The 23,911-nt window shown below is 45.3% G+C and overlaps 1 protein-coding gene across 1 annotated transcript in view; it reads right to left on the bottom strand.

The window, feature by feature from the left end:
- Positions 1–23,911, bottom strand: part of FGD3 (FYVE, RhoGEF and PH domain containing 3) — a 204,939-nt gene that overhangs the window by 53,196 nt on the left and 127,832 nt on the right. The window contains exons 5-7 of the mRNA XM_019505031.1: positions 15,690–15,779; positions 13,682–13,818; positions 8,501–8,657 (exon numbers count right to left, since the gene is read on the bottom strand). Coding sequence (XP_019360576.1) covers positions 8,501–8,657; positions 13,682–13,818; positions 15,690–15,779 — 384 coding nt within the window. The remainder of the gene's footprint in view (positions 1–8,500; positions 8,658–13,681; positions 13,819–15,689; positions 15,780–23,911) is intronic.

Here is a 23,911-nt window from a genome sequence, read left to right as displayed (position 1 = left end):
CCTGTGCATATTTCATAGTATCATAGTATCAGTGCTTAGGGTTGGAAGGGACCTAAACAGATCATCAGGTCTGACCCCCTGCCCCAGGCAGGAACGGGTGCTGGGGTCATATCACCCCAGCCAAATATCTGTCCAGCCTTCTCCTGAAGACCCCCAAGGTTTGAGAGAGTGCTACCTCACCTGGGAGCCCATTCCAGAGCCTTGCAGCCTGAACTGTAATGTCTCCTGATGTCCAGCCTGAACCTTCGCTCTAACAATTTGTGGCCATTATTCCTAGTAACCCTGAGTGGTGCCCGGGGGAACAGAGCCTCCCCCAATTCTCGCTGGTCCTCCCTGGTGAGTTTGTAAACGGCCACCAGATCCCCTCTCTTGTGGAGGCTGAATAGGTTCAGGCCTTTCAGCCTCTCTTCGTAGGGCCTGCCCCGCTGCCCCTGGACCATGCGGGTGGCCCTCTCTGGACCCTCTCAATGCTAGCCACATCCCTCTTGAAGTGCGGTGCCCAGAACTGGATGCAGTACTCCAACTGTGGCCTGACCAATGCCGCATAGAGGGGAAGGATAGCGGGGAAGTATAGAGGGGAAGGATCACCTCCCTGGACCTACTTGTCTTGCATCTGTAGATGCACGACAAGGTGCGATTAGCTTTACTGACAGCTTCCTTGCATTGGTGGCTCACATTCATCCTGGAGTCAACAGGACGACCAGCTACACCAGGAATTTTCCAAGCAGCTCGAAGAAGCTGTGAGGTCTAGAGATATAGTAGTCATGGGGGACCTTAACTACCCAGATATATACTGGGAGGAGCAGTCAGCTAAATCTAACCGCCTTCACAGGTTCTTAACCTGTATTCAAGACCTCCACCTAACCACCAGGAGGTAAGGTGTCCCACCAGGGGCAACGCCTTGCTTGACTTGGTGTTGGTTACAGGGGATGACCTGGTGGGGGACCTGCAGATTCAAGGAAACTTAGGGGACAGCGATCACCAAATGATTAAATTCACTATCCAACAAAGGGCAGGCATTATACCCAGCAGGGCATGGGTGCTAAACTTTAAAAAAGCTGACTTTAATAGACTCTGGGGAGTGGGTTAGCAGGGTGCTAGGAGCTAAGAACTTAGATGCATTGAGGGTCCAGGATGGGTGGACACTCCTCAAGGAAGCCATTCTATGGACTCAGAGTGAGTCAATCCCATGGCAGACGAAAGGGGCCAAGGGGGCCAGGAAACCCCTTTGGCTAACCATGGGCATCTAAGATACCTCAAGGGCAAAAAAAGAGGCATACAGGAAGTGGAAGCAGGGGGTAGCTAGCAAAGAGGAGTATACTTCTTTGGCCCGCACCTGCAGGGCGTTGGTCAGGAAGGCCAAGGCAACTCTAGAACTCAGGCTAGCGTCAGGGATTAAGGACAGTAAAAAGTCCTTCTTTAGGTACGTTGGAAGGAAAAAGAGCATGCAGGGTAGCATAGGACCCATACAGGACAGGCAGGGGGCTTAGTGACAGATAGCAGGGACAAGGCAGAGCTCTTCAATGAGTTTTTTTTCTCTGGCTTCTTAAACGGGAACCTAGATGAACCCTCAAAATACACCATGTACACCAACGAAGGGAACATCAGCCCATCAACGGTCAGTGCCGACACAGTAAAAAGACACTTGGAGGGACTGGACATATTTAAATCACCAGGACTGGAGGGACTCCACTCACGGGTAACGAAGGAATTAGCAGGGGTCATATCTGATCCACTGGCAAGGATATACGAGTGCTCAGGGCGCTCAGGTCAGGTTCCAGAGGACTGGAAGAGGGCTAACGTCGTCCCAATCTTTAAGAAGGGGAGGATGGAGGACCCGGGAAACTATAGACCAGTCAGCCTTACCTCTATCCCTGGGAAAATCCTAGAAAAAATTATCAAGGAGCACATCTGTGGGAGCCTGTTGGCTAATGTGATGCGGAGGGGTAACCAACATGGGGTTTTAGCAAGCATGTCCTGTCTGACTAACCTAGTTTCCTTTTATGACAAGACCACCGATTGTTTAGATGCAGGAGTGGAGGTGGATATTATCTATCTGGACTTCAAGAAGGCCTTTGATAATATATCCCATACCATCCTTATAAATAAACTGAGGGGATTTGCCTTGGATGATTACATGGTAGACTGGGTACCAAATGGGCTCAGAGGGTGATAGTGGACGGGTCGATGTCAACCTGGAAAGATGTGGCAGTGGAGTTCCTCAGGGCTCAGTTCTGGGGCCAATGCTGTTCAACATCTTTATCAGTGATCTGGATGAAGGGGTGGGAAGCACCCTGTCCAAATTCGCGGATGACACAAAACTATGGGGTGCAGCTAACACCATGGAAGGAAGGAACCAGATCCAGGCTGACCTAAACAGGCTGGGGAAGTGGACAGAGCAACAGGATGCAATTCAATAAGGACAAGTACAAGGTGCTGCATCTAGGGAGGAAGAACTGCCATCATACCTACAAGCTGCGGGGCAACCTTCTCAGCTCCACGGAGGCAGAAAAAGAGCTTGGAGTCACTGCTGACTCCAGGATGAACATGAGTCACCAATGTGATGAAGCAGTTGGCAGAGCCAATTGCACCTTGTTGTGCATCCGTAGGTGCTTCACAAGCAGGTCCAGGGAAGTGATTCGCCCCCTCTACGCAGCACTGGTCAGACCACAGCTGGACTACTGTGTCCAGTTCTAGACACCACAGTTCAAGCGGGATGCGGACAACCTGGAGAAGAGCCGCTCGCCTGATTAGAGGCCTGCAGGGAAGGCCCTACGAGGAAAGGCTAAGGGACCTTAACCTCTTCAGCCTCTCCAAGAGAAGGCTGACAGGGGACCTTGTGGCAGTGTACAAATTCATTAGGGGAGAGCAATATGAAGTAGGCGATGATCTGCTCACCAGGGCACTCCCTGGAATGACAAGGAACAATGGCCATAAGGTACTGGAGAGAAGGTTTAGGCTGGACATTAGGAAAAAGTTCTTCACAGTCAGGGTTGCCAGAATCTGGAATGGGCTCCCAAGGGAGGTGGTGCTCGCCCCATCCTTGAGAGTCTTCAAGAAAGAAGAGACTGGACAGGCACCTGGCTGGGATCACATGACCCCAGAGTTGGTCTTTTCTTGCCTGCCAGGGGCAGGAGGATGGCCCTGTGAGGTCCCTTCCAACTCTATGAATCTAAGATCCCTTTCTGCCACCATGTTGACAAGAAGGGTGTTCCCCAGCCAATAGGTGTGTTGCTGGTACTTGGCCAGTGCCCCACAAGTGCTCATAGAGCAGTGCCAGGGCCCCTGCTATGACCGCCGTCAATTCCCTCAGTACTCTTGGGTGAAGAGCATCCGGACCTTCTAATTTAAACACATCCAGCCCCTCCAAACATTCCCTAACTAAGTTGTCCCGGATCCTAGGCACGGCAGTGCCTCCTCTGGGTCCGTCTGCAGTTCTAGTGGGGGAGATGTCCTGGTCCCTGTTCAGGAATATGGAGGCAAAGAATTCATTAAAGAGGTCAGCTTTTTCATTTGCTGCAATCACCAGATTGCCAACCCTATCCTGTAGGGGCCCCACGTTACCCGGTGCCTTCTTCTTACTTCCTACGTATTTGAAAAAGGACTTTTTATTATCCTTAATTCTGGTTGCCATCTTTCATTGATCATCTTCTATTTTTTTACGCAAAGGTCATTTGTGAAACTGTTAAATAAGAACAGTCTCAAGACTGCCCACTCAAGGGCAGCACTAGCATCCCTCTAGCTGAATCATCTGCCCCTTTGCTCACCTTAAAATTCCTCTAGTCCTCATCTTTTCCAGATTCACTAATAATTTCCCATTAGCACTGCATCACATGGTTTAATGGAGTCTAGATAGATGTAACCTCTCTAGAAAAATCACATTTGCCTGGAATGAGCCAACTGTGGCAAATCTATGTTGCATTTTATCCAATTTCCTATTCACCTACATCTTTAATTATTCTTTCCTCCAGAATCTGCTTGAAATGGGATTATAGAGACAAGACTCATAGGCTTGTTAGTTACCCAGATGACTATTTCCCCATTTGTAAATATAGGCACCACATTACTTCTTCTGTAATCGTATGCTACCAGCCCCAACTTGATGCTTTTATTGAAAAATTGTGTGCTACCACAGTTATGATTTCATGTGCCAGGTCTTTCAGAATTCTGAGATGAAAACCATCCAGTGTACCCAATTTGACTGTATTCAACTCATTGAGTTTTGCTTTCCCCTTGGTCATGGGTAGGGCCCTGAGAAAATCGTGGATTTCTTGTAGAAAATTTGTGGCATGTGTGCGGGTGAAGTATCATTTTTCACCGAATATTTACAGAACTACCACTGATCTTGTCAAATGGGTCCCAGTAGTTCCGTGACTACTCTGTGAAAAATTATACTTTACCTGTCCACATGCTGCATGCGTGGCAGGCAGGCACATATCATAGGTGGCAGAAGGCCAGGGCTTGTGGAGCACTGCCCACTGCAGCAGGCAAATCTGGGAAGGGAAAGGGGCATGGGGGAAGGCAGGCAGATCGAGGCCCCCACAGTGAGGGAGGGAGTGTGGCAGGGGCAGGAGCTGGAGTGAATGGAGCCCCAGGCTAGGTTGTGGGATGGTTGGAGCCTGGGTGGCTCATCCAAGGGCACTGGGGGGCTCCCTCTGCTGCATGCACCCCAGGGGAGGTACGGGGGCATATGCACCCCAGATCTGTGTGCTGGGTGAGGGTGGACTGCTGCTGCAGGCTTGGCTCTGCACCCTGATGCCACTGCCTCAGAAGCCATGTGCAACACCACGTGCCTGCTGCTGCTGGGCTGCGCCGCGTCCCTTGCCCACCCGGCAGTGGGAGACATATAGTTTCATAGTTTCATAGTTTCTAGGGTCGGAAGGGACCTGAGCAGATCATCTAGTCCGACCCCCTGCCATGGCAGGAAGAGCACTGGGGTCAAATGACCCCAGTAAGGTGGTCATCCAACCTCCTCTTAAAAACCCCCAGGGTGGGAGCCTGCACCACCTCACTTGGAAGCTGGTTCCAGACCCTAGCCGCCCTGACCGTGAAGTAGCGCCTCCTGATGTCCAACTTAAACCTTCCCTCCGCCAGCTTGTGACCATTGTTCCTGGTCACTCCTTGCAGCGCTCGGGGGAACAGGGACTCCCCCAGCGCCTGCTGATCCCCCTAACCAGTTTATAACAGGCCACAAGATCCCCCCTCAGCCTTCTCTTTTGAAGGCTGAACAGGTTCAGGCATGGCGTGGCGTGGCGCGGCTCTCGAGGCAGTAACAGAGGGGAACAGAGCCCAGCCCACAGTGGCAGCCCGCTTCCGCGCCATACACAAATCCAGGAGGCATACGCCCTCCATACCTCCCCCAGGGTGAGCGCAGCAGCAGGAGCACCCCCCACCCTCCCGGATGAGCCATCCAGGCTCCAACCGCCCCAGGATCCGCGCATGGCCACATTCACCCCAGCCCCTGCCTCTGCCCATTCCCTCCTTCACTATGGGGGCCTTGATCTGCTCCCTGCCCACCCCAACAGTCTCCAAGCCCTGGCCCTCCAAATCCTCTTCCTCCCCTGCTCCCTATACACTTACCTTCACCCAGCTGCCTGGCTGTGTCCTGGCCACACCCCCAGCAGCCACTTGCAGGCTGCGAAAACACAGGTTTCCCCTTACAGGCTGGAATGTTGCCAGCCTGCAAAGGGAAACCTGCGCTTTTGCACATTTTTTGGCACAGGCTCACGACCTTTAAAAATCGCAATGTGGAACTAATTTCACAGTATCCGCATGGTCTGCAAAATCACTATTTTCTCAGAGCCCTAGTTATGGGCATTTTAATTTCCATACCCTCATTCCCATTAGCCATCCTGAATTTGCCCCCATGTTCAACATCATCATCCTTATTAAAAATTGAGGCAAAGTACAGCATTCCTTTAGATTTTTGGCCAGATAATCGTGGATACAGACCCTAAATTTCTGAGGAAGCTTGGACTTCAAGAGCTGGATATAAATCCAACATAAGGTTGCTTGAAGTAATCTTAATCAACAGATAGTGATCAATTTGTGTCTGAAAAGACTGTCAAGTGGTTTTTTACAAGCTCAGTGTAATTAATTATTGTTAATGCTGTAACCACAATAAATATGCCATCTCTAAATCCCTAGAGTGATATTAACACCCACAAAGAATCTCATAATTAAGTAATAAAACACAAATGACAGTGCATTTCTGCAGGATTATAGTACATTTCCAGTTGTTCTTTGCAAATGAAGGCCAAAGGTTAAGGGACTCTAACCACATGAATTCTATAATCAAGGTCTGCAGAAACATCATATCTAAGCAGAGCTAAACTCTGTGGGAAGGTTTTTATGTTTTGTGGCATACCAGTAAGAGATACAGGAAATCCTAAAGCAATTTCACTTAAATGAAAATATAGCATTTTAAATTTCTTGAATATAAAAATAATTGATATGATCAGTACAGAAGGCCCTATGACAATGCTTAATGTTATTTATTTAATTCTGTCCTGCATTTTCAGATATTGAGAAGGGCTTTTAGTTTGACTATGCAAATCTGTGTCTCAGAAGTTCTTGAAGACAAAGAAAGGCAAAACTGTTAAGACAACAACTGGGGTTTTTTAACAATGTATAGTGTTTGGATTTGTGGGATGAGCACTCTGGGCCATATCTTCAGCTGCTAAAGCTGTTACCACTGAGACAAGCTGAACGTCTGGCCTACAAACTCTGTTCTTTTGAAGTAAGTGGCAGTGAAAAAGTGCCACAGTTGGCTTTCAGAATTAAACCCCCAGATATATCAGTGTAGATATTACTCATCAGAGCTCTTCTCCTGGGGCAAAAAGGACATTCATGATTTTGGACAGCTGCATGCATGTTTTGTGCACTCTGACAGCTGATGTGAATCATTTGTGGTGTTAGTGTGTCTGGTGAAATGACAGACAGAAAAAAAAGGGAAATATATATCTGTTTGCTGCAGGAACTATTTATATGGGACTTTCTTATTTTTGAGAAACGAATTCTTTCCAGAGGTCTGATGGAAACTGAAGACAGTAGGACTCTGTCTTTGGCAAGAATGAATGATAACACTGATCTGTTTTTCAAGTGACAATTAGTGTTAGGTCCAAAATTTCAAGCCCAGCTGTGGCCTTGCTTCTCTCTAGTGAGTAAGGCAGAGCCAGTTTCGGGCTCTGGGGGAACTGGAAATGCTCGAGGCATTCTGCTGGCACAAAGCAGAGGCACAGAGTGTCTCAGAGAGCACCGTGCAGCTTTCAGACAAATCAGTCAACCAGTGGCCTGTTCGGAGTACAATTTGTAAGGGCCTCAAAGTCCAACCGATAGGGGTGCTTAACCTTACAGAATCCAGTTAAAATAATTAAAACGCTGTCAGGCGGTGTTCAGATAGAAGTAGAAGAAAGGAGCATGTATGGTGCAAGCCAGGTGGCAAGAGAACTTCCCTAGCTAACGTTCTCATTCTTTCCTCCCCTCCGCCCCTCTGATTCACTGCGCTAGCCTGCCCTGATGGAGAGCACATCCCTTCTTCCAGCATGCTAGCAGATTACTTAATCCACGACAGCTGTCCCAGCCCTGCTATCAGCACAATCCTTGCATTTAGGGCATGCAGCTGTGGTTTCTCCCCTCTGCACAAGAGGGAGAGGGGGAAGGGGTGGGGACAGAGAAGCTGGAGAGGGAGACTTAACCCCTTCTTTGCCAAAGCTTAATTTGCAAAGAAACAGAGTGCATCCTCCTGGCACCTGCAGTCAGATGGTAGTAAACATGTTGGGCCTCAACTACATCCTTAACTTGTCTGGCCCCTTGGCCCCAAAGTAAAAAGAAAGGGAGAGAAGAAATTACAAAATCAATACTATATATAAGCAAAAGGATTTTCAGTGTTTATTCTTCATTACAGTGAAAAGTTCTGAGTAAAACACTCTCCTACAAAACTGTAAACCCAAACTACAGGAAAGTGTCCAAAAGCACAAACAAAAGTGAATCCTCTTTCGTCTTCCAAAGTGATAAAATGTTCAAGGTAAAAATAAACACAAATATAAAATGATTATTTTTTTGCTTAAAAATACACAGTTTAATTAATGTTAAGAGAAAGGTTTTAAAAAAAAATTATATGAAGTGGATCCACTGAGACTATGCCCGATTCAAAAATAAAACTGTCATGTTGTCTTTTTTCCTGAGACAAACTCACTATTTATTATGGTCTTGTAACAATAAAGGGGAATTGCTCCACATTTTTAGAATCCGTGTAAAGAAAGGGAATAAACTGATCAAACTAGTGTAAGCAAGTGTTACTGTCATGGCTCTCACGCTAACATTCATACATGTGCAACAAAAATACTACTTACGTCAAATTTATATGCCACTACAGAAGAAGGAAAAAAAGGATTTTTAGGAACACTACCTTGTGCCCACTGCACAATGCTAGAACTCAGCTGGTAAAGGAATGAAATCTTATCATGTTGGAGGTACGTGAATACAAGTGGCTTTATACCTGTACATTTTGAACGACATCTTTAAACGAAGATGATCTCTGCATCCACATATTCACCAGGTCCATTGCTCTGTCAAAGTTCTTTACATATTCTCCATACATCTTCAAAAATGGAGCCAGTTTTTGAAATATATCTCCTAGCCGTGGATTTATGTTCCTATTGCAAAGAGGACAGATGATTACAGATTTGTCTAGAAATATTTTGGGAACTACAAATAAATACCATGTGTGCACAAACGCACACTTTTATACACACCCACACACACGACCTGGGCATTTTCAGTCCTATTTAGCTCAAATATATATATGGGAAATGCCTTAGACTTCATTCAGGTTGTACCCGTTTACATCAAGGTTCACTTTACCCCTGTACAACTTTGCTGGGAAAAAAATCTCTATCAGTGCCTGGTAAGTTATTTAGTTGAACAAACACACAATGCTTTTTTCCACAAAGACGAACAACTGAAGAAACAAAGAGAACATTAATCTAGGTGTCCGCCTGAAGATAAATACTTCAGTGTAGGGGGAACATAGAAGCACCCTCATCTGTATGAAAGCCTTCCCAACAAATACTCTTTCCAGAAAGCTAGAGCCAGGACCAGGAAACAGAGTATCGTGGTAAAGTCTATCTACATGCTTTAGGATTCTCTGTGGGTACGGCCCCAGAGATTAGGAACAAAGAAGATAACATGCCTTCACGTCTCCCAGACTCTAGGCTTGGCCAGGGCTCAGCCTGTGCTGAGCTTGTCTAGTCAGAGTAACCCATGGGACTGCTGTACTTTACAGAAGCCTTCCATATCTAACCCTGGGCAAAACAGCTTGAGCAAAGGCAGTTGTTGCATTTGTCACACTCTTTCCTCCCATGACATACATTCTCCTTTCTCAAAATGAGGGCCAGAAGAAGAAAGCAACCACCAGGATCCATCCTCTGCTAGGGAAATTTTCTCCCTATTATATTACTGGAATGGCATGAGAAGGCCATGACAAGAGGCAAAAAATGAGAGAGGGAAGCCCTCAATAAGTACGCAGAGCTGGTTAGGAACGATTCTGTTTCTGGGTAAGGAAACCATGCTCTCCCTTCTCTGTGGATTCCCTAAGTGCCCAAGGGAAGAAGTGATCATATGATTATTAACTGGCACAGGCACTGTATTCTTCGTTGACAGATGGGATGAGAGTCAGAAGGCTTGGTTTCCATTCCCATTCTGTCACTGATACCTTCACAAATATGGCAAGTCACAAGCTCCATCTGTCTTGGCTCCCCAGCTATAACGTTCACTCTACCTACCTTAAAGGGGCACTATACAGCTCAAACACCACAACATCCTTAGCTAGCGTGTGCAAAATATTAACAATATGACAACAGAGGGCAATGCATACAATGGATACAGATTTTGTGCTGTTACACATGTTGTTCTGCAGGACAGATATACCGGCATCACAATTCTACAGCTGATGGATTTAGGCTGGGATTTTTAAAAGAATTAGGTGCATACATATAAATGAGAGATGAATTCTTAACTTCCTTAAGTTCCTTCAAAAATGCCAATTGTATGTTTTTTCCCCCACCGTCAAAGCTCACTCCCTCCAAGAAACCAGCAGCATTTTTGAGGAGAAAAAAAATTATCTTAGCCGCACTGGCGCCCAATACAAGCTCAGGTAAGCTAGCTCCACACTACAGAACTATCTTCAATGGTCTACCTAGCCTGGGGTGAGCCAGGCTGTAGCCCCAGGCACTGATGTAGTGCAGGGGAAGGGAGGGTGGGAAATGGCCGCTGGTGGCAGCTACACAATGATGTCAGTGGTGCGGCAGCAACTGGAAGTTGCTGTTGCCATTGCTCCTGTGTGTGGCAGCTGCCACTTTGGAAGACCACTTCAAAACTTCACTCCTTCGGCGGCTATAAATCCTTTCCTAATTTCTCATCCAAATTTATCTGTAGTCAGTTACTAGCCACTCAGTCTTGGGCCACTGTTGTTTTTCAGCCCAAAAAAGTTATGCACAGTCTCTAATATTCACCCCACATATATATTTGCACAGGGTGATTGTATTTCTTCAATCTCTGTTTTGCTAAATTAAACAAGGGATGCTCCTTTAAATATCTTTGATAGGAAAAGGTCTCCATTGCCATAACCATCTTAGTGGCCCTTCATTCCAGGTTATGATCCTCTATTCTGAATACTGGCAACCAGAGCTGTACAGTCTTCTAAATGGGACTTTACATGGGATTAGTAACTCCCTGTGTCTACTGAAAGTACCTCACTTAATATACCCTATGATTACATTGGCTTTCTTCACAGCTGCACTACACTGGTGCCTTATGGTCATTCTATGGCAATACACTGCATTTCATAGCTCATGCAACCTTTTTATTTCCCAGTCTCCTAGGTGTCTAGTCTTTCTCCTCTCTGGAAATGTCTGTCCTTACTATTTTAGGTCATGTACAAATACCAGCCATTTTGTTTATTCCCTCTGGTCACTTAAGTACCGCGTGAACAAGACTGAACTCGGCTAAGTGAGATGTGAACTCCAATCCTATCTCAGTCAGTTTAGAGTAGTTGGGGAAAGTTTAACTTTCTGTTGACTTCATAGTATAGTATTAAAACACTGTGCTGTGTCAGCGCAATCAGGGCTTCCTACAGAAGGAAAATGTCTTAGTAGACAATGTGTCATCCCAGATCTAATTTTCTAGCCCTATCTTTCAAATAACTGTCTCTCTCAAATTGTATAGCCTCCTTATTTGCAACTTGCTGCAATTTTCAGATTCTATCTTGAAGTATAAATGTTATTAAACTCTCAGCAAAGGCAATGTTTATTCTTGAACAAACATTAGTGTGTGCATAATATGGATATTAATTTCTTGATGATTATAGTAATTTATCTTGTGAATGACAAATATCTCTGAACTTAAAGGGAAAAAGGATTATTCTGTGTATTGTATAGCAAATATTAATGGAACAGATTGAATACTATACTTAAACTTATAGATCCACATTATTTGTCTAGATGCATTACCTATTATAAAATTAATTATTCCTATGAGATTTATTAGCTGCAATTAATTTTAACATGGGCTGGGGTGGTGCAGGTATTAAGATGCACAGTTGATAGCCCACAAGTTGCAAGTTTGAAGCCACAGAAGAAGCATTTATGGCGCAGCCATGTCAGATTCCAATAAATCTGCGAATCCTGCTAAATACTTTGTCACAAGGACATGAAAAAGGAAGGAATTCTAACATATTCCCAACTTAGTTCTTACAGAAATAGATTACTTGCATCAAGTCTTATGTATGATACACAAAGTTCTACACCAGTGGTTGTCAACTGGGGGTTCGTGTAACCCTAGCAGTACTTAAAAGGGTCATAGGGGTACAAAGAACTGATGTGGCTGATAATTGCTGCATGCATGTGCATAGCCTCAGTGTAGCACGCGGGCAGCCAGGAGTGCAGCCCAGACACGTGGAGAGCAGCTGGGTCCAGCTGGTAAGTCTGTTGTGGGGGAAGGGGTGTGGGGGAGGGAGTAGGGCTCGGGAAGGGGCTGGGGCTGCCCAGCTGGGGCAGGTTGTGGGACTGAGCTGCGTGGGGTGCTCCCACTGCTATGCGCACCTCAGGGCATGGGAGGTGTGTGCCTCCTGATCTGCATGTGGGGCAGGGCAGACTGCTACTGTGGGCTGCAGCCAGGCTGGCGTTGGGCTCTTCCCAGAGGGGGGCTGGGCTGGGCTGCGCTGCACTCAGAGTGGATGGTGCTGGGAGGGGTGGTTGGGGGGTGCTATGGTGAATTTTAAAGTGGCTGCAACCCCCCTCTGCATCCCCACTCCCATATGCCCCAATGGTGAGGGAGAGAGTGGGGCTGGGGCAGTGGCAGACGCTGTCCAGCTGGGGTGGAGCACAGGACAGAATCATGAGTGGCTCACCCAGGGGGTACAGGGGTTGGCAGCTCCCACATGCACCCCAGGAGGTGTCTGCCCCCAGGTGTGCATGTGGGGCGGGGTGGGCTGGGGGCCTCTGGTGGGCTGGGGCCAGGGCACTGCTGGGCTGTTGGGCCGGGCTGGGAGGTTGGGGGGGCTACGGTAAATTCTGGAGTAGATGCAGACCCCTCCAGTAGCCTCCTCCCAGCGCCGCCGCCACCAGCCCCAAGCACAGCCCAACCCAGACTCCACCAGGAAGATCCCAGTGCAGCCTCAGCCCCAGCTCACCCTGCCCCATGCGCAGATCTCAGGGTACACTCTCCCCATGCCCTCCTGCAGTGCATGCAGTGGCAGGAGCTGCCATCCCCCAGCTGAGCTGCTTGCAGCTTCGTCCCATGCTCCACCCCAGGTGGGCAGTGTCTACCCCCCTGCTTCAGCCCCAGCCTCATTCCTTCCCTCACCATAGGGGCCTAGAGGAGCAGGGCTATTGGGGCAGGGTCAAGCTACCCAGGCTGGGCAGCCCCTGTGCCAGCCCCACGCCCTCCCCCACCACTAGGGGCCTTCCATCTGCCCCTCTCACAGCAGCAGCCTGCCCTCGCCCCACACACAAATCTGAGGACACACACCTCCCATGCCCTCCTGGGGTGCGCGCAGTGGCACGAGCCGCACACCCTCCCTTACTGGAAGAGCCACTTGAAGCTCTGTTCTGCGCCCTGCTGTGCAGCACTTGCCCCAACCCCACTCCCTTCCTCACCATGGGGGCCTCGATCTGCCCCCCCAAAAAACAAGGAAAAAAAAAAGTAAAGGGGTACATGAGCTGAAACTCTGAGACAGAAGGGGTACACTTGTTAAAAAAGGTTGAAACACCCTGCTCTACACCATTATAAGAGTATATGCACATCTTGTGTAAATACACTGAGGCTCTCATTTCTTTTCTGAATGCCTCACAGTGGCATTCAACCATGTCCAAAATAACAAAAATAGCATGTGATCTGGCCTTCCCATAATTTTTTGAATTTGGAAGTGATGGACATCAGAAGACTGACCAGATCATGTGATACTTTGTATCCATAAAGTACACTTTAAGAAAATATTTTTTTATCAATCTGTGTGTTTGGGCTTGTCTTTATGACCAAGAAAGTATAAATTGCATGATTACATTTATATTGTTTGAGAAATATTATGACACCAAATAATTAAAACTGTTGTAAGACTAACTTCTCTAGTTGAAAGAGCACCTTTCAAACTAAGTATTTATTTGTAACTTTGGTTACCCACCACTCTTCTGTAATTCTTGTTTTCAGCTCAGGCAAGAGAAACTGTCCATGGAAGCAATAGATGGAAGAAATATTTGAAAAGATGCCAGTTATCACATCAGACTGAATGCCTGCTTCAGACAACTGAGTGCAGAAAACCTGCATGGAAGAAACAAGACAGTAAAAGTTACTTAATGCTAATTAAAAATCTGACATTTTGTTATAAACCTAGATATTTCAAGTAGGAATCCATAGTGTTAAAAACATTCTGGCCTGCGGTGGGCTTTCTGAATTCTTTGCAACAGAAAAATAGCTCTACTATTTTTCTATAGTCAAAAACAAGTGAAAACTAAGAGCTGGTATTTTCTGAGGGGTGCTTTGAGTCTAACAAAGTTGAGAACCACTGTCATGGGATGACATTTCCTGTATTTTACAGTATTCTTTTTGAAAGCTACATTTATAGTAGTGGCTGAAATATAAACAAAGCTCATTCTCACTCATGTGAAGCAATATAAACCATAGGAAATTCTGTATTGTCAGGGGGCAAATGGAAAGGAATTGTATGCCCTTCTACAGGGGTGTCAAAGATATGTCTGAAGAGCCTTATGCTTGGCTCTGGTGGTGCTCGTGAGTTTTGGAGTTGATCCACAGACAGCATACAGGGCATGCTGGATAGTGCCACAGGCATTCACTCTGAGACCGTGCCACATGAAGCACACGCTACAACACATGTCCTGGAGCAGCTGCCATGTGCAGCACAACCCCAGGGCAGCTGCTGCACGCAGCATGCCCCGAGAGCATCTGTAGTAGCACTGTGCTGCCCATGACACTTACTCCAGCCACTCCAGGAGACACGGTGGATCCAACACACAAGGGCCAGTCTATGGGTCCAATTCAACCAATGGCCTGGCCTCGCACCACTCATCCAGCCTGCAGGGACTGCCTACAGAATCAACCACTAGCCTACCAAATGAAATTTAAAGATTTTTCTAAAATTTTCAGAAACAACCAGAGCAAACAGAGCCAAAATTTTCATGGAAATCTTTAGCTCTGAAGAAAAAAGTTTTCAAATACAAATTACAACTTGTCTAATTGAATTCACAGCAAGGGGACAGTTTTCAGTTTTAAGAAAGCCAACAAACCCTATTGGGCACTGAGACTCTCCATCATTTTTAACCCTTCTTTCTTCTATGTTTATACATTGCACAATTGCCTTGGAAGTAATAGAGACATTGCTCTAAATCATCCTAACTTCAGACTACTTTATATACAAAAAAAGGTTAAAAACTGTTAAATCATGTTTCTGCTTTCTCTTTTATCACCAACATAAACATAAAGGAGGTAACAGATAAAAGGATATGACTAAGTGAGGAATACAAAGTCAAAAGGGCCTGATGCTGGCAAAACTTGCATTGACAATCTGTTGTGGATCACCCTAAACTAAATTTGCTGAGATCCCTTTTCCACTACCACTTCTTTCCTCAACCCACCTCTGCTCTCCTACCCCTAACTAAGCCAAACTACTCCTTCCAAAAACTCTATTAGCTACTGGCAACCAGTCTCTCTCCCATAGTGGCTTTGTGTTTGGCCACTGTAGCAAGGATCAATACATAAGAAACATCAGAGCAGCTGGGTTGCAAATGGGACAGAAGCTGTCCACCTGGAGCGAGAACTGGAAATCCAGCCAAGATACAAATTCTGAAAGCCAGAGAAAAAGGAAGTTGAATTACAGGCTAGTGGCTGAAGAAGACAACACAACTTGTGAACAGACTGTTAAATATTCCAAGATCACAAAAGCCTTTTAATAAAAAACTTTCCATGACTCATCCATGACTTTAAGAGGCAGTTACCAAGATGAACTTTCAAACTTACCTACCTAAAAAGCTCTCTCAAATTTGACTTTACTAGAATATTCTGATATCACAGAGAAAATTTTAAACCATATACACCATAAACATAACATCCACATTTGCCTAAGCAAATCTTTTTTGTGAATAGAAAATGAATCATAACTTGATCAAAGCAGTTACCTGATCCAAGAGATGCAGTCTTCTAACATATGCTTCTTCTGTGTGAAGCAGTTCATTTGCAATGTTGAACAGCTTTTGTGGCTCTGTACACTGAAAAAAATATTAATTACAAATGTAATTGTCCAATTATTCATTGAGCATTCTACTTACCAAGATTCAGTGGCCAAGTTCCCCACTGGTGTAGCTGCTGAAATAAATGATGATACCACATGAGAGAATTTGCCCCGGTATTTCTATTCAAAGGACTGCTTTGTTGCTGGGGCATATTTTATTTTCTAAAGCTAATTAGGACACATGCCAGCTGGCTGAGATAGCACTTTAGTTCTTTAGGTCTTAGCACAAACAACAAAATCTCAAGAAGAATAGAAAAGAATAAGAGATCTCTTCTACACTAGCTATTAGGTTTTCAGGATGAATAGCATACTAATTTGGAAACTAACAGGCTTACCATCACATTGCCTAAGGTCCATTTTTTTATATCGAACTATCGAACCCACAGAATCCACAGTCAGAAAAGGTCATTTATGTCATGCAGCCCATTCCCCTGCAAGGGCAGCATTGTTCTCCACAGTGCATTTCTAATAGCGTGTATGGGACATATGGATATCATATGTATTATATATATGTAACAGTATGTATTCTTGCACACTCTGATAGAACTCAATGTTGAGGAATTTCTGCCCCTGGTATTCATACTAAATTGTTCATCCCATTATTTCTCATGTTATCCCATTGACCATTTCTCCTACTTGCCTTGTACATAACCATTTTCAAGTGCATGAATTATCATGTCTCCACTTTGGTCATAGGTTAGACATGCCACTGTAGAATGAAGGTTCAACTCTCTTAATACTTAGAGATACCTGAGTCAGTAGGCTACGAACTGAAATGCATCTATTTTCTGAACAAACTTCTTAATTAACAACTGAATTCTTAATAGTGATTAATGATTTTTAACATCCAAAACTACCATTGCAAACTGTTTATGATTGAATGCTCTCTCTCACACACAGTAAAATTAAATATTATCTCAAGTCTCTCTAATGATCTTTAAATATTGATTAATATGCAATTTTGTTGTTATTCTGGTAATGTCAGTGGGTGGACAGGAACAAAATACACAGATAGGTTAGTCAAGGTCAGCAGACTGTGAAGCACTCCAAAAAAAAAAAACTTAAAATGATTGGGCAAGGGGTGGAAATGAAAGTCATTGTTGTCAGATAGAAGGCACCGTACCCACTGGAAAAAGTAATTACAACTACTCATGAACATCAACGGATTCTAAATTAACTGTAACCATTGGGCAGAAAAATACTTGATTTTCACTGTAGTAGCTCAATGCAACCACCTAATCCAGGGATAGGCAACCCCCAACACGAGTGCCAATTAGTGGCACACAGAGACATTTTCCTTAGTATGCCAGGAGGTGTGCCAAAGAAAATGTATTTAAAAAATGTTATTAAAGTTACTGTTCTGGGTTCTCCAGAGCAGCAGCAGATAGCAGTGTCACAGCAGGAACTTGGGGCAGGAGAACACAGGCAGGGACACAGGGAGGCTGCCTGCGTTCTGCTGTCCCCGCCCCCAATTTCTGTGATGGTGCACAGGAACCTGCAAAATCAAAGGAGCCGTCACACACCCAACTTCTGTCAATTTTGCAGGTTCCCCGTGTCAGTTCTCCCCCCCACCACCACCACTTGCTGCTCACTCCTGATCAGAGGGGAGGTGAAAACCAGTTTTAAATTTAGTGCAGTTTTTGCCTCCCAGCTGGTCAGCAAAACCAGTGGGGCTGCCAGTGCCCCTTGGCCAATCAGGGGCAAAGACAAACACCGGGACTTTTTCCCTCTGTAGGAAGCACTGATTGTGCTGGTGCCACCCCTGTTCCTAATCACGGGCAACCTGTGGGAGGGGGCACAATCTCCCCCAATTTCTGTCAAGGCTCCTGGCAGGGGCCCAATCGGCTTGTGCCGTGCTGCTGACCAGGTCTGGAGCTGGGGCTGGAGCCGCAGCAAGCAGCTCGGGTCCAGCCACCATGCCGCACAGCAAGCCTCCCCCAGCGCCATTGTTGAGGGGGGTTGGGAAGGGGAAGGGACACCAGCAGCAATGGCACAAACCAACAAAACCTGGTATTTACTGTAAAAAAAACAACATTTATGACTTTTAACTATATTAATATGCAGTGTATCCTGCCATGTACTCCCTGCCCCGGTTTTGTTTTTCTGGCATGCAAGGTAGACACTAGAGGTGTGCGAAGCGGACCCTATTCTATTTGGATTCGGCCTGAATCGGGGACAGTGATTCGATTTGTTGATTCAGATCACTGTCCCTGATTCGATTCAGCTGAGTCCAAATCTAAAGATTCGATGTTGATTCGATTAGCGATTCAGACATAGACACAGCTTTAAATGCTTTTTCTACATAGCTCAAGGTATCAGTGCGGCTTGTGAATGCTGTGATGCTGGGGCAGATGGAGCATCCCACAGGAGCATGGGGGGGCCCCCTATGTGTTTAGCAACAAACCGGGAAGTGGACTGGAAGTACTTCCGGTCCACTTCCGGGCCTGCTGAGGAGCACATGGGGACCCCCCTGTGTCCCCCTGGGTGGCCCCCAGACCCAGGAGGCACCAGTTGCCAAGCTGGGAGGGGTGGGGTACAGGAGGCCCCTGCTGCACACTCCCAACAGACACAGAAGCGGACTGGAAGTGCTTCTGGTCCACTTCTGGGTCTGCTGCAGAGCGCGCTGGGGAGCCCCTCATACTTCTGTGAGATATTCCATGTGCCCCAACATCGCAGCATTCATGAGCCATGCCTGGTACCTAGAGGTATGTAGAAAAAAAACATTTAAAGCTGTGTCTATGTCCGAATCGCTGAATCTTTCCAAATAGATTCGAAGGCTTCTGATTTGATTAGGAAAGGTTAAAGGGTCCTCTGATTTGATTCAGATTCAGGGATTTGGCCACCAAATGTTGCCGAATCGGATCAGGGACCGAAGCTTGGCACAACCCTGTTAAACACTGTGCGGTTTTTTCAGCACTCTGGCCAAAAGCATTGCCTACCCCTGATCTAGTCAGTGTGTTATGGTAGTCAAAAAGCAAAGAAAAGTATAAGGTTTATGAAATGGGAGAGAAAATAAATATTAAAAATATTAGAATTCCCTTAGTATAAAGGGATGGTATACCATGGATAGAAATGCTATGTCCAATTCAGATCATGCTCTCTGAGAAACATAAAATAGAAACAGCAGGAATAAGAGCAAGGTGAGAAAAATAATCAAAGGCAAGTTTTGATTTTTGTTAGAAGACTGCAATGAGTGAATTGTTTGGAGAGGACATAAATAGGAGAAAACATGAGAGAATTACATTCATATATTGAATGGGATAGTGCAGGTAAATTAAGTGCTTCTGTTTACTCTCATTTATAAGCCAAGCAAGTGAAAAATTCAGTGAACCTGAAAGGAAATACATATAGACAGAATGAAAATACTCTTTTAAAAATGGCAATATATAAGAATCCTGTCAAAATCATTGTCAAAATTCAAAAAGGGACATTTATATAGATAAGTGAGAAGTTCCACATTTACAGTAGATAGCAGAAAACACAAGTCAATCACTAAGTGATGGAGAAAAGAAACACATTTTCCCTGCATATTCCATAAAATGTTTATTTCACCCTATTCTGATGTAATTTCTTTAAATGTGAATTGCAACCTGCCGTGAACAATACGATACTGTGGAAAAAAGCTCTGAGATTGCTCCCTATGTATTAAATTCATTGTGTGTAAACTGAAATAATCTATCTTATTTTAATTACTGCACTGTGCCCTACCTGACTGCACATATAATAAATATTGATTTTGTGCCAAATATATAAAATTAATGATGGTAAAGCAAAGCCCTGAACTTGCCAAGGGGAACTACAATGTAGTATTTTACAACGAAACATAGCTTTGATCACTCAAGTTGCAATAAAAGTATGAATCTCTCATTGGGAGTACATTTTTTACATCTCTCATTGGGGATACATTGCCAATTTTGCTGAACCCGGGGAAAAAAATCTAACTGAAAGGCACAAAATTTAATCTGCTTTAACCGGATTAGCATACTAACCACTATTGTTTGATTTGTTTGACTTCAGAATTTGAAAAAAAAATATTTTCCTCCAAATACATTTGTTCTCAGAAATAAATCTATATAAAACACAGGCACTTTTAACATTCTGACCTTCACCATCTGTAAATCAGTTTATATTTAAAAAAAACCTGCGAACATCTGTTCAAATATCAAACAATGGCTAAACAGAATTTTAACACAGTCTGGACAAAATGCTTTTAAAATGACATTGTAGTTTCAGCTATAATTTCTGGTGGTGAAGACATGGGGACATTTAAATGGGTAAATTTTCTAAGCAATTCTAATACATGCTCACATTTCTGACTGGCACAACATTTTAAATTTAATATGGGACAAGTGCAAAGCTTAACACAGCTGGGCTGAACTTTACTTCAGAAATACTACTTGCTGGGTAAAGTACTGATCACTTTGGGAAAAGTGGCAGAATCTGGCTGTAAAAATGCCATGGAGATTTAGTGCTCTATAACTTAAAAGGGTAAAATTTAAAACACAACATCAAGTACACATGAATTTGATTTATTAGGCAACAATCTGGACTAAACCTTGCTCAATTTAGTCATCAATTCCACTATTTCATCAGCAATCTGACTGAAGTCAAAAGGACCCTTCAGTTGAGCATGGCTAGCAAACTTTAACTCAATGTGAATTAGACAGCATCTGTAAGCGAATGCAAGTAAAATGTTTGGGGTACTGTCTGACAGTTAGAATACAGATGTGTAGGTCAAGAAACCCAGACTCTGTTCCACGTCATGCTACTAACATGCTGCATGACCATGGCCAAGCCATTTAATCTCCTCCTGTCTCCTCTGTAAACTATACTTAAACAAATGGCTGATAATATATGTTGGGAACCAATGAAAGAGAGCTATCTGTAAAGTATAAGTTTAGCAGATCTAACAGAAGAAGCGTCACTTTCAACAACTGTAAATTATGTTCCTTTGTAGGCTACATGAATCTTCCAAGTCTTAGTCCTTGTAAATATACCTTACTCCTATTTTGACAAATATTTTTGCCAACTGACTGGTCAACATTGTAATTATGCTGTGCATTCACCGTCCATCATTGCAGTTGTAAGCATACTTCAATTTTATATTTTAATTTTTAAGTATTATGCTGCATTTCTTAAAAGGAAGAGAAGAAAAAGGGAAGTAGCAAGTGTCTAGTTTGTGACACAGGAAGCTTTCTACATGATTCAAAGCAATGACTGCAAGACGCTCATTTTACAAATGGCCCGATTATTCCTTCCCAACCACCCAGAACACGTGGCCAGCACAGTGCTCTAATTCTGAAAAAGTGAGAAATTCCATTTTGCAAACACAGTGCCAATTTATTTATTTATTACAGAAAAGGGGCCAGCTTTAAACATCTATTGAAATCTGTTTGTGCCTGAACACACAGTTACCACAATCATAGCTGTAAATGGGGTAACTTCATACCAGAGTCAGCCACATGTATGTAGGATTTACTCAGACCTCAGTTTTGGCCCCAATGTGCAGCCACATGAGAGCCCCCATATTCCACTGAGCAAGCTGTCCACGTTGCTGCCCTCTGTAGATTGGGAATATAGGCTACTATGGGACTGCTACCCTCCTGTGGGAAATGGGAAAGGAGGGGGTTAGTGATATGGGCAAGGCTCTGTTGCTCCACTGTTATAATGTGCCAACAGTGCAGCTGAGCCAGGCCTGAAGGGCAAATGCCATCCAAAGAGCAAGTACAGACTACTGACCTTGACCTAGGAACAAGAGGGAAGCGGAGGCTACGGTGATCTTTGGGTCACAGTCTAGCTCCTTCCTCTCTCTTGGGACTGCACAACTCTAGATTGTCTCTTATCCAGAATAGATTACAAAATACTAATCAAGCCCTCAGTTTGCATTTATAACTGTTTTTTTTTACCCAAAGTCAGAACTGCTTTCAAGCCAATTACTTTCCAGTTTACTTCCATCTCCTCTAGATGCTTGACCAGCTGCATCAACAGGATCAGTTGTTATGGAGATGCAGATCTGTATGTCATCAACATAAAGAAGTCTTTTCACCCTACATCTCCCTATTGTATTTACCACCTGATTTAAACATACTGAACAGGGCAGAAAGGGTACTTCCTACTTCCTAAAGGTCTCAGATATATGAGACACCCTCCCACCTCTGCCCTTACTCCCGCCACACATACAGAAATTCTCATTTGAGCAACCTGTGCTAACGTCAACACAACATCACTAATCAAGTCTTAAACCCAATTTTAAATTTTGGGTAAATGACTGTTCAACCAATATGCTACAAAAGTGACAACTCCTCACATTCCAATTCATTACAAGAGGCATCTGTACTTAATTTTGCCAAAGAGACTGGTAAAACACATTTTTATGAAAAGCTGGTCTTAAACAGAAAATACTTTAGCAAATACTTGTTATGGAAAAACCTTTCCACTCAAAAATGTTGAAACAATATTGAAGGATTATTGATTCTGTAGCCTATTTATAATTCTCTAGAGTCTGGATGCCTCAGATTTCCAAGGTGGCAATAAGTAGATACAGATGAGACAGTGAGTCTGTTGTTTCTTAACCAGCAGTAAGACAGAAACTTTGGCAAAGCAGATGTGGAATTCCAGGAAAATCAGATGGATTTATCTATAGCGTTTAAATATCATGGAACTAGGAAATGAAGAGGCAACATGCCATGAAGTGCTACAAGCCTGCTGAAGGAACAAGTCTCAAAACTTGCTTCAGTTGGTTAAAATGGTCCAATTTCACAATAGTTGCAGGTATTGGATCAGGAAACAAAGGTAATGATTTCACTGCTCTTTCAAGGCAAAGTAAATACTTTCCAATGCACATACAAAGACGATTTTACCAATGGGCTGACAGAGTAATTCAGGTCAAGTTTCCCAATGGACAAGTTACAATGGTCCCACAAAGGCCATAACAAAATTCCCACTGATTTAGAAGAAGACTAATTATGATCACAAAGAAGCTAATCCAAACATGCAGTATTTTGTCACACCTAAAATAGCTTACACTCATCACCAGGGATCCAGTCTGCAAGAGCTGTTTGGAGCTGTGCGGAGTAGAGGGAGGGTGACTGGAAACAGGGAGCAGTGGTGGGGTGGTGGTTGGAGAGCCAGGGCTTGGGGACTGGGTAGGTAGACGACAGGGTGGGTGCCTGTTGGCCCCAGGGGGAAGGAGTCTGGGTACTGGTGATACAGTGGGGCGGGGGGTCTGAGGCAGCCCAGCTCAGCGTTGTTGCCAGCAGGGCCCACCAGAAGGTACCACCTGCCCCTCCAGTGGGCGAAGAGGGCAAGGGAGGGGTCCTTCAGGAGCAGCGTGGAGTTGTGTGGCACAGGTAGCGGCTGGGACACCATATGCTGCCTGGTACTGCCAGCTGTGGCTTAGACTACAGCATGGTGGGGAGGACCAGCACAGCAGCGTGAGGCCAAGTGCAGCTCTGACCCAGGCCATGCTGCAGGCAGCTGAAGGAGTGCAAGGGGCTCCAAGCAGTCTTCATCCCACTCAGAGTTGGTCTCCCTCACGTGGGCAGTGACAGAGCAAGTCTGGCCCGGTCCGAGCTGGAGGGAAGAGGGGATGTCAGTGGCACCACCCTGCCCCAGGTTGGGGCTCCCAGTCTCCTGACTGCACACGGCCACCCCTGCCCCTAATATCATGGGCACCAGCCTCCGGCAGCCCAGCCATGCAGCTCCCCGCTGCCCCTGAAGGACCCCCCAGCCCCTTCCCCTGCTGAAGTCCTGTCAGTCCACACTGGGCCAGGTGAGGTGGGGTGTGGGGAGACAGCTAGGGGATCCCTCTGGCAAGGCTGCGGGAGGGAGTGGGGGGCAAGGGGCTACAGGTCAGGAATGAGGGGCACCAGCAGGGCTGGGAATGGCGGGGGTGATGGGCTGGGAGTGAGGGGCACTGACAGGGCCAGGGGGCTGCGGGTTAGGAATGGGGGGCACTGGCATGGCTAGGGGTGGGGGCTGTGGTTTGGGAGTGAGGGGCAACAGTATGGACAGGGGCAGTGCAGCAATATATCAGGGCTGCTCAGCATCCTGGTGAGTGAAGGGGGCAGGGGGAGTTCTGATTTTCCAAGATAAAAAAAAACAAAATCT

This window comes from Gavialis gangeticus, unplaced genomic scaffold (genome assembly GCF_001723915.1).
Source record: "Gavialis gangeticus isolate Ggan-Ray unplaced genomic scaffold, GavGan_comp1, whole genome shotgun sequence".
Classification (NCBI taxonomy): domain Eukaryota; kingdom Metazoa; phylum Chordata; order Crocodylia; family Gavialidae; genus Gavialis; species Gavialis gangeticus.
The sequence above is the reverse complement of the archived record's forward strand: the minus strand, read 5'-3'. Positions and strand labels throughout refer to the sequence as shown.